Here is a 13,979-nt window from a genome sequence, read left to right on the forward strand (position 1 = left end):
TCCGACTCTGTGCGACCCCAGAGACGGCAGCGCAGCAGGCTCCCCCATCCCTGGGATTCTCCAGGCAAGAACACTGGAGTGGGTTGCCATTTCCTTCTCCAGTGCATGAAAGTGAAAAGTAAAAGTGAAGTCGCTCAGTCGTGTCCGACTCCTAGCGACCCCATGGACTTCAGCCTACCAGGCTCCTCCGTCCATGGGATTTTCCAGGCAAGAGTACTGGAGTGGGGTGCCATTGCCTTCTTCGAAAGGTCCATCTAGCAGGAGACAAAACTCCAAACGTTCTCATCAGAAGTCCAAATCCTAGGGCAAGACCACCTCCCCTGCCTGGGGCAGAGGAGAGGAATCAGGGAGACTCGGGAGAAGAGGACAGGGTCTTGCCCCTCCCACCCCTCGTCCTGGCCAGCAGTACACCAGCCCCCCGCCCTGCTGTGTCCCCAAAATACACATCAAAATGCCACAGTCACTGTATTAATGCTTACACAGTGTAGGAGAACCATTTCCAAGCGTGAGCAAGAAAGGGGACAAACAGCACAGCAACCAAGCAAAACCGCCGACCACAAGGGGATGGAGAGAGATGAATGAGGTGCTCAGTGTCCTGGAGGAAGAGGAGGAGGAGGAGATGCCCACGAAGCCTTCACGCCCCAAGATGATGTAACAGAAACGTGTGTTCAATGAAACAAGAGCTCAAAAATGAGATGGAGAGATTACAGATACAGTGGGAGACTGGAGACCTAAGAAAACGAACTGAGGATCAAGACCACTGACTACATGGGGACTTCCCTGGTAGTCCAGGGGTTATGAATCCACCTTGCAAAGCAGGGGGTGCAGGTTTGACCCCTGGTCGGAGAACTAAGATCCTGCCTCCGGCAACTACTGAGCCTGCGTGCTGCGATACCACAAGGGAAGATCGTGCGTGATGCAGTGAAGATCCCAAGGGCCACAGCTAAGACCCCACACGGCCAAATTGCTCACTTAAATTATTTATTTTTTTAAAACCACACATCAACAAAATTAGTAGGTCAGTTAACGGCAGCAGAGTCTGGGAAACACTGCTGAAAACAGAATTCCCTTAGAGGAAAGGACTATACACCCAGCATGCAGAGTGCAGCTGAAAAGGACAGATCGAGAAAAGCATGGCATCCCTAACACACTACTACTGTGTGTGCTCAGTCGCTCAGTCCCGCTCTGCGACCCTGTGGACCGCAGCCGCCAGGCTTCTCTGTCCACAGGACATTTCAGACAAGAATACTGGAGTGGGTTGCCATGCTCTCCTCCAGAGTGTCTTCCCAACTCATGGATCAAACCCACGTCTCCTGTGGGTCTCCAGCGTCTCCTGCATTGGAAGGCAGATTCTTTACCACTGAGTCAGGGGAAGCCCAAGCTTACTGCACCTAAAAGAAACATTGCCTTATATACATTCCTTTTTCTGCCCTTTAGTGCTGTAACCAAGAAATCTAACAGCACAATGAAAAACGCACGTAAGAAGTAAAAAGGAATACTGTGAAAGGGGAGTGCTCCTGTACGGTCAATTCTTTTATCAAAGATCTCTTTTCATCAAAAAAAGGAAAAGCAGAAATGAAAAACAGACCTGTCCAACAGAAAGTGTCCTTGAAGTGGGAAATCCAATCAACGGAATATAAAATGTAACACATACACAGAATGATATTAAGAAAGTTTTCTGACAGGATTAAAGAAAGCAATCTTAAGTCCTGGAAGAGCACGTGGAGTTTCAGAAAAATGTAACACAAAGTGGTCCGGGGAGTAACAGATTATAAGGGAGTTACTAAAGTGACTAATGTCGCCAAACCGCAGAGATTAAAAAAAAGCAGTTATACCCATGAAAAGCGCATCACCCACAACGCGTAGGTGGGAGGTAGGGAACGCGGGATGGGAGGTTGGGTGCATTAGACCAGCCTGAGGTTTCTCCCCTCGCCACTGAAATACTGCAAGACCCCAAAGTGATGGCCACCAAGCCCCAGAGACTGGTCAGAACCCAACATACCCAACCAGGGCGCTGCAACCATGTGAGACATCGTTAGGCAAAGAAAACAGGAATACAGCCAACTAAGAAAGTAGCCAAAATAAAAGACGCTATGTTGGAAAACCATACCTGATGGAAGCCCTGAATCAATTTACATAGAGAACTGAGCCAAATAATGTTGAGGAACACAGTTACCGAACAGAATGAGAATCACGGCGTACAATTAACAGTATAACTTTTTAAAATGAGAGCCTGGGGCAGCAGGGGACGGATGAGAAAGCTGATAGCATCATTGTCCTTCAGGAGGTCAGTCAATGAACTCTGTCTAAGTAGAAACACTGTCTTCAAAAGCTACAATTCTGACCTCGTCACACATTCGAACATCTATCCCCTTGACCTTCAACGAACCTTTTAGAAAGCCAGCACTCAGGGTTCGAGGGATATTTCTTTGAAGTTTAACAGTATTTTCATTTCACTTCAGCATCTTTCCTTTTACTGAAATCCACTAAAAACAATATTTTTATTGTCAACTGGCACTGCGGACAAGCTGCACCATCTACCGTTCTTCCCAAGTCTCCCCAGACTTGTGTAGCTGCCTTAGAAAGTGGTGCTGGGAATTCCCTGGTGGTCCAGTGGTTAGGACTCGGAGCTTGATGGGGGCACCAAGTTCAGCATGGCCAATAAATACAAAAAGACAAAAGAAAGGAAGGAAAAAATGTTGTCAACCAGTGTCACTGGAGGTTGGTTGGCTAGGATGTTGGTGGAGCAGGGGGAGGTGGAGGGGGAAGAAAATATATTTTTTCCTTGTACTTTCCAGAGCTAATTGATTATATTGAGCATGAATCATTTTATCACTTTATGCAAATACAGACTGATTTGTCCAAAACAAACAAAACAAGCTGGGAAAAAAAGTTCCAAGATGTTAACAGTCATTAGTAATAAATGGTGGGTATAAGACAACAATTTTCTTCTTTATCCTTTCCTGTATTTTTTCCAGGAAAAAAAGTAATCCGATGTCATTAGAGAATGTAAGGTGATACTGAAATTTGACAGTAGTTACTAAAATGTGGGCTTCCCTGGTGGCTCACACAGTCAAGAATCTGCCTGCAGTGTGGGAGATCAGGGTTCAATCCCTCGGTCAGGAAAATCCCCTGGAGAAGGGGATGGCAACCCACTTCAGTATGCCTGAAGAATCCCATCGACAGAAGAGTCTGGAGGGCTACAGTCCATGGTGTTGCAAAGAGTAGGACATGACCAAGTGACTAACACTTTCACTTTAAGAGAAAAAAAACACACAACTGAAAACCTCTGCATAGAAACACATGTAGACAGAGAGTGATTACCCTGGATAAGAGGTTATAGATGACTTCTTTCTCCTTCTTTCTTACCCATTTTCCAGTTTCTGAAGTGTGAAGATTACTTGCGTAATTAAAAAGACACATCTCACCAACTGCCCTTTGAGCGTCCCCGTGATGGTAATACTAAAATAGGGACTAGGAGTTATCTGTCAACAGTGTGTAAGTTCAACTTGCATTTGTGCTAATCTACATGTCAGCAACAAGCCTGAGAGAAAAGGGCTTGTCGTGCTTCAATGGCACAGGTTCAGAAATCTCACTGGATTGTGTGAATAAAGTTTCTGTGGTGTTTGAAAAATAAATAAATAAAAAGACACATCTCAGGTTTGTTTTTTAACAGAACGGGCTTCTCACGATGCCATGATTCCCAGAGGGAGTGTCCCAGCAGAGCCCCGAACGGTGCGTGTGGGAGGAGCTGAAACTCGGAGAGGATGGGAAGGTGATTTCTAAACTCCTGCAGAGCCCTGCTGTCCAGGGATTCAGTGCACAGTGGAACAAGGACAAAGACGGGCCTGAGGCAGACCCAGCCCAGGGCACTTCCCCGGCACCGTCACGGAGTGCACTCGCACCTGGGGCGAGGGTTACGTCAGACACAAGACGGAAAAGAAAACGGCTGGGTTCCTCCGGGAACCACACACCACCTGGACCGTCTGTCCAACCCGGCTGTCCAGCCTTTAGAACCACCACGTGCTTCTGATGGTTGAGAGAAGGAACAGAGAGCTCACAGCAGCGGATGAGGTTCGGCGAGTTACCTTCAAGCATCACCACCATGCAGACACCCATGCTCAGACCTCAAGGTGGGGAACGCTCCACCTGGGATGAAACTCACCCGTGGCCACGGCCCAGTAAACGTCCGATCCGCTCAGTAACTCACCACATGCTATGGGAGAATACGCCTGGGAGCCGGGCACCTGGAGCAGAATTCGGAACGGAGCAACCCGGGCGTTGGAATCCAGCACCGCGTCCAGGGCACCCACCAGGCGACCTTCAAGAGACAAGAGGACAACGCACGCGTGAGCACAGGCACAACAGCCAGCAGCCCACTGGGAAGGCGGGGCAGTAACTCCGAGCGCCAGCAGCCTCTTTTTTCGTTAAATTTCATTGAAGTATAGTTGGTTTATAATGTGTTGATTTATTCTGTACAGCAAAGTGATTCAGGTCAACATATATACACTTTTCTTTTTCATATTCTTTTCCATTATGGTTTATCACAAGATACTGAATACAGTTCCCTGTGCTATTCAGCAAGATTTTGTCCATTTTTTAAATTTATTTATTTTTAAATGGAGAATAACTGCTTTACAATGTTGTGTTGGTTTCTGCTGTACAACAACATGAATCAGCCATAAGTATACATATGTCCCCAACCTCGTGAACCTCCCTCCCTCCAACCCAGCCCCCTTCCCACCCCTCTAGGTTGTCAGAGAGCACAGGCTGAGATCCCTGTGTTTTAGAGCAACTTCCCACTAGCTATCTATTACATATGGTAATGTATATTGTATGTCAAGGCTACTCTCTCAATTGGTCCTGCCCTCTCTTTCCCTCACTGTATCCACTCTACCTCCACGTCTCTATTCCTGCCCTATCCATTCTACACATAGTTTCCATCTGCCAGCGCCAAACTCCTAATCCACACCCCGCCCTCCCCTCGGCAACCACAAGTCTGCTCTCTATGTCTGCGAGATTGTTTTGAAGATACGTTCATTTGTATCCCATTTTAGATTCCACGTATAAGTGCCACAATATGATATTTCTTTCTCTTTCTGACTTACTTCATTCACTATGGTAATCTCTAGGTCATCCATGATGCTGCAAATGACATTATTTCATTTTTTTGGTGACTGAGGAATACTCCATTGTATATATGCACCACGTCTCCTTTATCCATTCAACTATTGATGGACACTTAGGTTGCTTTCATGTCTTGGCTATTGTAAACAGTCCAGATTAACCATATACAGTAGGACCTTGTTGTTTATCCGTCCTATATGTAACAGCTGGCTTCTGCCAGCCTCGAACTCCCAGTCCACCCCTCCATAGTCAACCCTCCCCCTCGGCAACCACAAGTCTGCTCTCCGTCTGTGAGTCTGTTTCACAGGCATGCTCGCTCATGTAGTAGTTTAGCTTCTACATACAAGTGCTATAATATTTGTCTTTCTCTGATTTACTCAGTATGATAATCTCTAGGTCCATCCATGTTACTGAAAATGGCATCATTGCATTCTTTTTTATGACTGAGTACTATTCCCCTGTATATCTATACCACACAGAAGAAGTCTTTCTGTTTGGAAAGACCCAAGGCTCAGGAACTTTGCAATGGGCAGCAAGTTTTATGCCAACACAACCAACCTGGCCCCTTCACTTGGAAGAAGGTGTGAGGAGCAGCAGTTAAAAAGTCATGAGGGGACTTCTGGGTTCAGCTCTAACACTAGAATACTCCAAGATTCTCCTTTAGGAAACCATAGAAAGAAGAGCAACATAACCCTAAAGAAAGCAGAAGAAAATAATAAAAATTGAGCCAAAAAACCAAACATAATTCAAAACAGAAAAACAATAGCAAAAAAAATCAATAAAACCAAAATCTGATTCTTTGAAAAGATCAATAAAAGTGACAAGCCTCTAGCTAGGCTAAGGAAGGAAAAAGGAGAGAAGATACAAATTACCAATATTAGAAATGTTCCTTGAGATATTAAAAGGATGATAAAGGAATGTATGAACAATTCTATACTCACAAATTTGATAATTTACATGAGATGTACCCATTCCTTGAAAGACACAAATTATCAAAACTCACACAAAGAGAGCTAAATCATTTGAATAGATCTATATCTATTAAAGAAATTGATGAATCAATAGGAAGGAAGAAACAAAACTGCCTTTGTTCTCAGATGACATGCTTGATTTTACAGAAAAATCCCAAAGAATCAATAACCAAAAAAAAAAAAACTTAAGGAACTCATAAGCAAACAGAAAGGCTGTCAGACAGAGGGGTAAATGACCAGTGCTTTCCCAAATACCAGCAATGAACAACTGGAATTTGTCAAGAATATAAATACCATTGACAATAGCAAAAGATGTTCTTATCAGGCAGAAATCTAAATACACGTAGGATCTATGTGCAAAAAACTACAAAACTCTGATGAAAGGATTCAAAGAAGATCTAAACAAAAGGAAACATAATCCATGTTCTTGGGTTGAAAGATTCTGTAGTGTTAAGATGTCAAGTCATCCCAACCTGATCTATAGATTCAAGGCGACACAACGAAAATTTTGGCAAGCCATTTTGTAGATATTGATAAATTGATTAGAAAGTCTACTTGAAAAGACAAAGACCTATTACTACTAGTAGTAGTAGTAATACTACTACTACTGAAGAAGAACAAAGTTGGAGGACTCGTGCTATATAATTTCAATCCTAACCACTGTACCAAGCTAGAATAATCAAGACAGAGTGGTATGGGCAATAAAATACACAGGTCAGTGGAACAGAATCAGACCTCACAAATGTATCCTACAAGTACAATTAACTGATTTGTGACAAAGGAGCAAAAGTAATTCAATGAAGGATAGTCTTTTCAACAAATGGTTCTGGAACAACTGGACATCCATATGAAAGAATACAAACCTAAGACACAGATCTTATACCTTTCAAAAATTAACTCAAAATGTATCACACACCAATTGCTGACAAGGATGCCAGCAACAGGAACTTATTCATTGCTGATGGGAATGCTTAGGGTAGTCACTTTGGAAGACACTCTGGTTGTTCTTGACGAGTTAAACATAGTCTTACCCCACAGGGCAATCACACTCTTAAGTATTCATCCAACTGTTTTTGAAAATTCACGCCCACACAAAAACCTGCACACAAATACTTACAGAAGTTGTATGCATAACTGACCCAAACTGGAAACAACCAAGATGTCCTTCAACAGGTGAACGGATAATCAAACTGTGGTACATAATTCAATGGAGTATTTTTCAGTGATGAAAAGAAGCAAATTACCAAGCCTTGAAAAGAAAGAGACCTTAAATCCATATTGCTAAGTGAACGAAGCCCTCCTAAAAAGGCTATATTCTGCACGATTCTAATTATTCTAGGGAAAAAAAAAGGGAAATATAGGAAGGGTAGAAAAACCAGTGATTACCAAGAAGGGGCTGAATGAGTCAAATGTGGGGGAATCTTAGGGTGAAACCATTCTGCATGATACTCTAATTGTATATACATGACACTGTGCCTTTGTCAAAATCCACAGATGTTTCCAGCATAAAGAGTGAACTTTCATGTTTGCAAATTTTGAAAAAAATTCATTTAGGAAGGTCCAGGGGTTCCTAAGTGAATGTAGAATATGACCAAAAAAAAAAATCTAATTGTATTACAAATGTATGAAATGAGAGTGAAGGGTATACAGGAAAAGGGTTTGACTTAAGTAACTGTGGAAATGAACAGAGTCTTTAGGAAGAAAGGTCAAAGAAACGTGCTTAAGTACTGTACTCCAGAGAGTCCACTGCTAACAATTCTGATACATTTCTGGAATCCTAGAAACCAACAATCAAAAAAAAGAGGATGATGGAAGGTGACAGCCAGGTTCCTAACTGGAGTGGGAGTTTACAGGTAAGCAAGGCAAAGAGGCAAGAAATACAGTAATTAAGACTTCCTTGGTGGTCCAGCGGTTAAGAATCCACCTGCCAATGCAGGGGCCACGGGTTTGATCCTTGGTCTGGGAAGATCCCATCTGCACGAGTCAGCTAAGCCCGTGCACTGAGAGACTGAGCTCCAAAACGAGAGACGTCGCCACAAGTGAGAAGCCCACACGCTTCAACGAAGAGAGGAGCTACTGCTCTCCACTAGAGAAAGCCCACATGCAGCGATGAAGACCCACCGCAGCCCAAGTAAAGTAAAAAGACAGTACTTAGAGTCAAACACACTGGTATGAATGACGTTTAGTTTACCACAGATACAAATGGCTACATACAGAAACAGTGATGTGTGTATATACAGAGGTAGTACATTAGATCTCCTTGCTCTGTTAGCAGAAAGGACCCAGACGCCAGGAGCACACCCAGCACCCAGGTCTTGGTTTCTACCAACCTCCAATAAAAGGAACTGGGACACTTTGGGAAAATGGCTGATTCTAGATCTGCAGCAGGAAATACATAAGATGATCCTGGAGCACCTTGTAGTGGCTGAAAAGTAAGCAAGTGCTCAAAAAAAGAAAGAAAGAAAAAGTCCCACGGGACAGGAAGTGGAGGCAGGAACTATTCAGTGGGAGAAACTTGGCAAGCAATACCTTGGCCAGGTGATAAAGGTCAGTGTGGGTCATAACCCTCTGACAGGATGCAATAAGAACAGCATTTTACCCCATTTCTCCTCCCAAACACCCTTAACTTAACCCCATTCTAGTCATGAGAAAAACTTCAGACAAATTCCAATTAAGGAACATTCTACAGAATGTCTGACCAATATACTCCTCAAAACTGTCAAGAGCAAAACAAGCGGAAGTGTGAGAAGCTGTTACAACCCAAGTGACAAGTAAATGTATCCGCGGGCAGAAAAAAGACCAGAGAAAACTAAAGAAAAGATGGACTTCGGTAAAAATCATCACGTTCGTTTTCTACTGCTTCTGCGCCAAGTTACCACATAATAGCTTAAAACAAAAAAACTTACTGGAACTTCCCTGGCAGTCCAGTGGCTAAGACTTCGCCTTCCAACGCAGGGGGTATGGGTTTGATCCCTGGTCGGGAGCTAGGATCCCACATGTCTCAGGGCCAAAAAACCAAAACAGAAAACAGAAGCAATACTGTAACAAACTAAGTAAAGACTTTAAACATGATCTCCTCTCTTACAGTTCTGTACCTCAGAGGTCTAATGCTGATCTGAGCGGAAATCAAGGTGTCAATAGGTGTCTTCTTTCTAGGGGCTCTAGCTGAGAATTCATTTGCCTGCCTTGTCCAGCTTTCAGAAGCCACTCACTTTACTTGGCTCATGGCCCCGCCTCTATATTCAAAGCCAGAAACACCGGGACAAGTTCCCCACACTGCCATCTCCCTGGGTCTCTTTTCAGAGTCCCGCTTTTGGCTTTAAGAGCCCTTGTGATAACACTGCGCCTACCTGGACAATCTCTCTAGTCTGAGGTCCACTGATGAGCAACCTCAATCCTACCCGTGCTCTTAATCCCTCTTTTGCCATGTGACCTGATGGCAGTTTCCAATCATTATTCTGCAGATCACAGTAACTAATCAGTATCAGTTGGTTAACTGCAACTAAACACACCATACTGACATGTCAATAACAGCAGACATTGCACGGGGGGTGTATAAGAACTCCATCTACTATCTTCTCAATTTTTCTCTAAACCTAAAACTCGTCTAAAAAGTTTATTAAAAAGAAAAGGACATAGAGAGGTGGGAGGTGGGAGGGAGGTTCAAAAGGGAGGGGACATACGTATACCTAGAAAAGGAAATGGCAACCCACTCCAGTATTCTTGCCTGGAGAATTCCATGGACAGAGGAGCCTGGCGGGCTATATACAGTACACAGGGTTGCAAGAGCTGGACATGACTTAGTGACTAAACCACCACGGCTGATTCATCTTGATGTATGGCAGAAACCAACACAATACTGTAAAGCAATTATCCAATTAAAAATTGCTTTTTAATTTTTAAAAAAGAAAAGGGGAGCCAACCCAGTCAGTGTCCACCTGCAGACAAGTACAGGGGTGACCCCTCTGTCTGTGCAAATGCAAACACTCCTGCAAGAACCTCCAAGAGCAGCAGGAGCGATGAGTGGGGAAGGGGAATAAGCCAGAGCACTCGGGGGTGGAGCCCACCAAAGCACAAAAGCGAAATAGGAGACGAGAGGCCAAGACCACAGAGAAGAAGCAAAGCCAGGAGGAAGGGCAGCGAGAGAGGAAAACCAAAGTGAGACACGAACTCAGGAAGAGAAAATCATCCTTCAATTTCTGTTGTTTACAGAGGTGAACCAGAAGAAATTAGCATGGCAAAGAAATCCTTCAAGGTTATTTTTTAAAAATGGTAATATGTCTGCAAATTTCAAGTGCACCCAAGACAAAAACATGTACACCTATACACCTAAATAAACCAAACATTCAGAAAAACACTCAGGCACAGCTCCTAACGGCAGGGTACACTGTCCTACTTACTCTGACCTTCTATAAAGAAGCTGAAGATAACTCCCATGGATGTCTTTTAGGACAGCGATCTCTGACCTTTCTGGCACCAGGGACTGGTTCTGTGGAAGACAATTCTCCACGGGAGGGTGCAAGGTATGGTTTCAGGATGATTCAAGTGCATTACTTCCGTGTGCACTTCATTTCTATTGTTATTGCATCAGCTCCACCTCAGATCATCAGGCATTAGATCCTGGAGGCTGGGGACCCCTGCTTCAAAGGTGCGTGTGTGCTCAGTCTTATCCGACGCTCTGCGACCCCATGGACTGTTGCCCACCAGACTCCTCGGTCCATGGATTCTCCAGGCAAGAATAGAGAAGTTGTCATTTCTTTCTCCAGGGGATCCCCCTGATCCAGGGATCGAACCCACATCCCCTGGATCTCCTTGCGTTGGGAGGCAGACTCTTTACCACTGAGCCACCTGGCAGCCCATTAGCAATATTTATTAGCGAGGCTTAGGCTCATTAAGAGGAGAGCATGGCAACCCACTCCTGTATTCTAGCCTGGAGAATTCCCATGGAGAGGAACAAGTTCCCCCCAACAAAAGCAGGGCAGTGCTTGGGGGTTTTCTGGGTTCCCTGTTTCCCAGGCAGTCCCATATGCTCGTCTGGAGCTCCAGGGAAACCCTCCTGGTGTCCCGTGAGTGCAACACTCCTATTTTTAACCAATCAGAATAACAACTCAGGCTGAGATAGCTGTAGAGTGACAAGTTTTATAATTAGGGCCCAAAGAGGGACGGGGGAAAAATTTGCCACCAAGCGAGAAAGCTGCTATTCTTTCCTCCTGGCTGGATTCCACGCACGTGGATGCAACCAAGTATAAGATGAAACCACAGCCTCTGACCTGGGAAAAGAAAGGATGCCTGGAGAAGGCTTCCCATGACCTCCTGGCTCTGTAACCTCTATGCTGGCCCAGGGGCTTACCGCTGGCCGCAGTGACAAAGTTCTGCGCTCTGAGCAGTAAGAGCTGCTGCTGCTGCTGAGTCACTTCAGTCATGTCCGACTCTGTGCGACCCCAGAGACGGCAGCCCACCAGGCTCCCCTGTCCCTGGGATTCTCCAGGCAAGAACACTGGAGTGGGTTGCCATTTCCTTCTCCGATGCATGAAAGTGAAAAGTGAAAGTGAAGTCGCTCAGTCGTGTCTGACTCTTAGCGACCCCGTGGACTGCAGCCCACCAGGCTCCTCCGTCCATGGGATTTTCCAGGCAAGAGTACTGGAGTGGGGTGCCATTGCCTTCTCCATTACATATGTATAATATAGTACAAATATTTTTCTAACCTTTAATTTCCCAAGCATGTTCATTCACATCTGATTGACTGATAGTACGTAATATTCTTTTGCAACAGGTCAGTCAGGACATCTGTGTTATCCCAGTTATACAAAAACAGATACAAAATGGTGTTGGGACTTCCTTGCCTGAAATTACTAAGCATGTGTGCATATATTTTTAAAATCTCTTTATTTCCACTCTGCCCCTTTGGCTGAACTTAATACAATATCTGCCCTTCTCTTGTAAGAGCACCAGAGTGTAATAAACCCATTTTGAAAAACAGCAACACCCATCCCCCATGAAAAGCATTTTAATGAAAGTCAGAAAACCAGAAAGCCTAAAGTCCTTTTTTCTCCTCCTGCACTAATGAAAGCAGATCCTCCTGGTGGCTTAACAGTATACCTGGGGGATTTACCTAGTAGTCCAAAGATTAGGAATCCACCTTCCAATGCAGAGGACTCGGGTTCAATCCCCGGTCAGAGAACTAAGATCCCACAAGCCCCAGGGCAACGAAGCCTGCCCACCGCAGCTACTGAGCCCATGTGCCACAACTAGAGAAACTGTTCACTGCAACCAAAGATTCCACACAAGACAACAATGATCTGATGCAGTCAATAAATTACTTACTTACTTTAAAAAAAGGCGGGGGGCGGGGGGAGACTTCCCGGGTAGTCCAGTGGCTAAGACTCCGAGCTCCCAAGGCAGGGGGCCGGGGTTCACTCCCTGGTGGAGGAACTAGATCCCACATGTCACAGCTGTGAGCTTGCATGCCACAACTAAGGCCCTAAGCGACCCCACAACAAACACTTCCACCTCTCCAGCAGACAAGCTTCAAGGTCACAGGACGTTCACGGGGCACCAGCTCAGCACTCTAACCCCCCATCAGGAGACCAATCTGGGCTACATCTCTGTCTTCATGTCAGGGCTGTCTGGTTTGGCTGTTGTCCCTGTTTTGGAAACTGGGGTGGGGAAAGCAAATGAAGAACCAGAATAAAGGGGAAAACTCTTAGTTTTGAAAAATGACAAATAACCATAAAGGATTACAGGAAGTTCTTCCGGCCTGTGCTGGGCTTAATCGCTCAGTTGTGTCCGACTCTTTGCTACCCCATGGATGGTAGCCCACCAGGCTTCTCTGTCCATGGGGATTCTCCAGGCAAAAATACTAGAGTGGGTTGCCATGCCCTCCTCCTGGGAACATTCCCAACTCAGGGATCAAACCCAGGTCTCTTACATGGCAGGCGGATTCTTTTACCATCTGAGCCACCAGGGAAGCCCAAGAATACTGCAGTGGTAGCCAGCCTATCCCTTCTCCAGGGGATCTTCCTGACCCAGGAATCAAACTGGGATCTCCTGCACTATGGGCAGATTCTTTACCAGCTGAGCTACCGAGGAAGTCCAAGGTTTTCTCTCCTGACTGTCAAAGAGGGAAGATGAAAGTTGGGGTATTTGCATTCTCAACATGAGGATGTTGAGAGTTCCCCTCTTTGAAGTAAAATTCATAACCCAAAATACTCAATTTCAATTTTTTTTACAAAGCATTTTATAGAAGTCGATATCTCTTATCATGTGGTTCCCTTAGGAGTCCACACATTTCCAGTAAACCCAGGAGTTGCTGGTGCTGTTTCCAGAGAATGCAGCAGCTCGATGGGCAAGGCCACAGGGTAACCATGACAGTCCAGGAGGAGGGCTTCAAGGCCATCACAAGGGAGGGATTCCAGAGTCAGCTGTTGAAAACAGGGCAGGCAGCCAGCAGGCCCTCACCTGCACACCACGTCCCCGATACATGGGAGCAAGGCAGGCCACACAAGGACCCCCGGCATCTCAGGAAGCCAAAAAGCAACAGTGTCCAGACAGTGGCTCTGTTCAGCTGCGGGAGTCACCGCGCCAGACCAGCTGCCCTGCTCATGTTCATGCTGGAATTAAAAGGAGATTTTTTTTTTGTCTTCACTCCAAAACTGTGAAAATTCTTTATTGGGTACAGGCTTTCAGCTTTCCAAGATGCAAAGAACTCTGGCATTGGGTAGTAGTAATGACTGTCTAACATGAATATACTTAATACCTACTGAACTGGACACTTAAATTAAGATGGCCAATTTTATGTTGCGTGTTTTATACCACAACTGTCTTAAACTATGAAAATGTTAATGGTCGGAAATTTCCGCAGCTGGCTTCCTAAAGTAAGTA

General features: G+C 45.0%; 1 protein-coding gene across 4 annotated transcripts in view; it reads right to left on the minus strand.

Annotated features, from left to right (window-relative positions):
- TBC1D8 (TBC1 domain family member 8) overlaps positions 1 to 13,979 on the minus strand; it is a 141,074-nt gene that overhangs the window by 86,866 nt on the left and 40,229 nt on the right. For 2 of the 4 annotated variants that reach the window (XM_027554703.1, XM_027554706.1), the window contains exon 2: positions 4,211 to 4,321. The exons of 1 other annotated variant lie outside the window; for it this stretch is intronic. In XM_027554703.1, the coding sequence (XP_027410504.1) occupies positions 4,211 to 4,321 (111 nt within the window). Of the gene's footprint in view, positions 1 to 4,165; positions 4,322 to 13,979 lie in introns of all 4 variants that reach the window. One more of the 4 variants, XM_027554702.1, reaches the window with a different exon arrangement.

Source organism: Bos indicus x Bos taurus, chromosome 11 (assembly GCF_003369695.1).
Source record: "Bos indicus x Bos taurus breed Angus x Brahman F1 hybrid chromosome 11, Bos_hybrid_MaternalHap_v2.0, whole genome shotgun sequence".
Classification (NCBI taxonomy): Eukaryota; Metazoa; Chordata; class Mammalia; order Artiodactyla; family Bovidae; genus Bos; species Bos indicus x Bos taurus.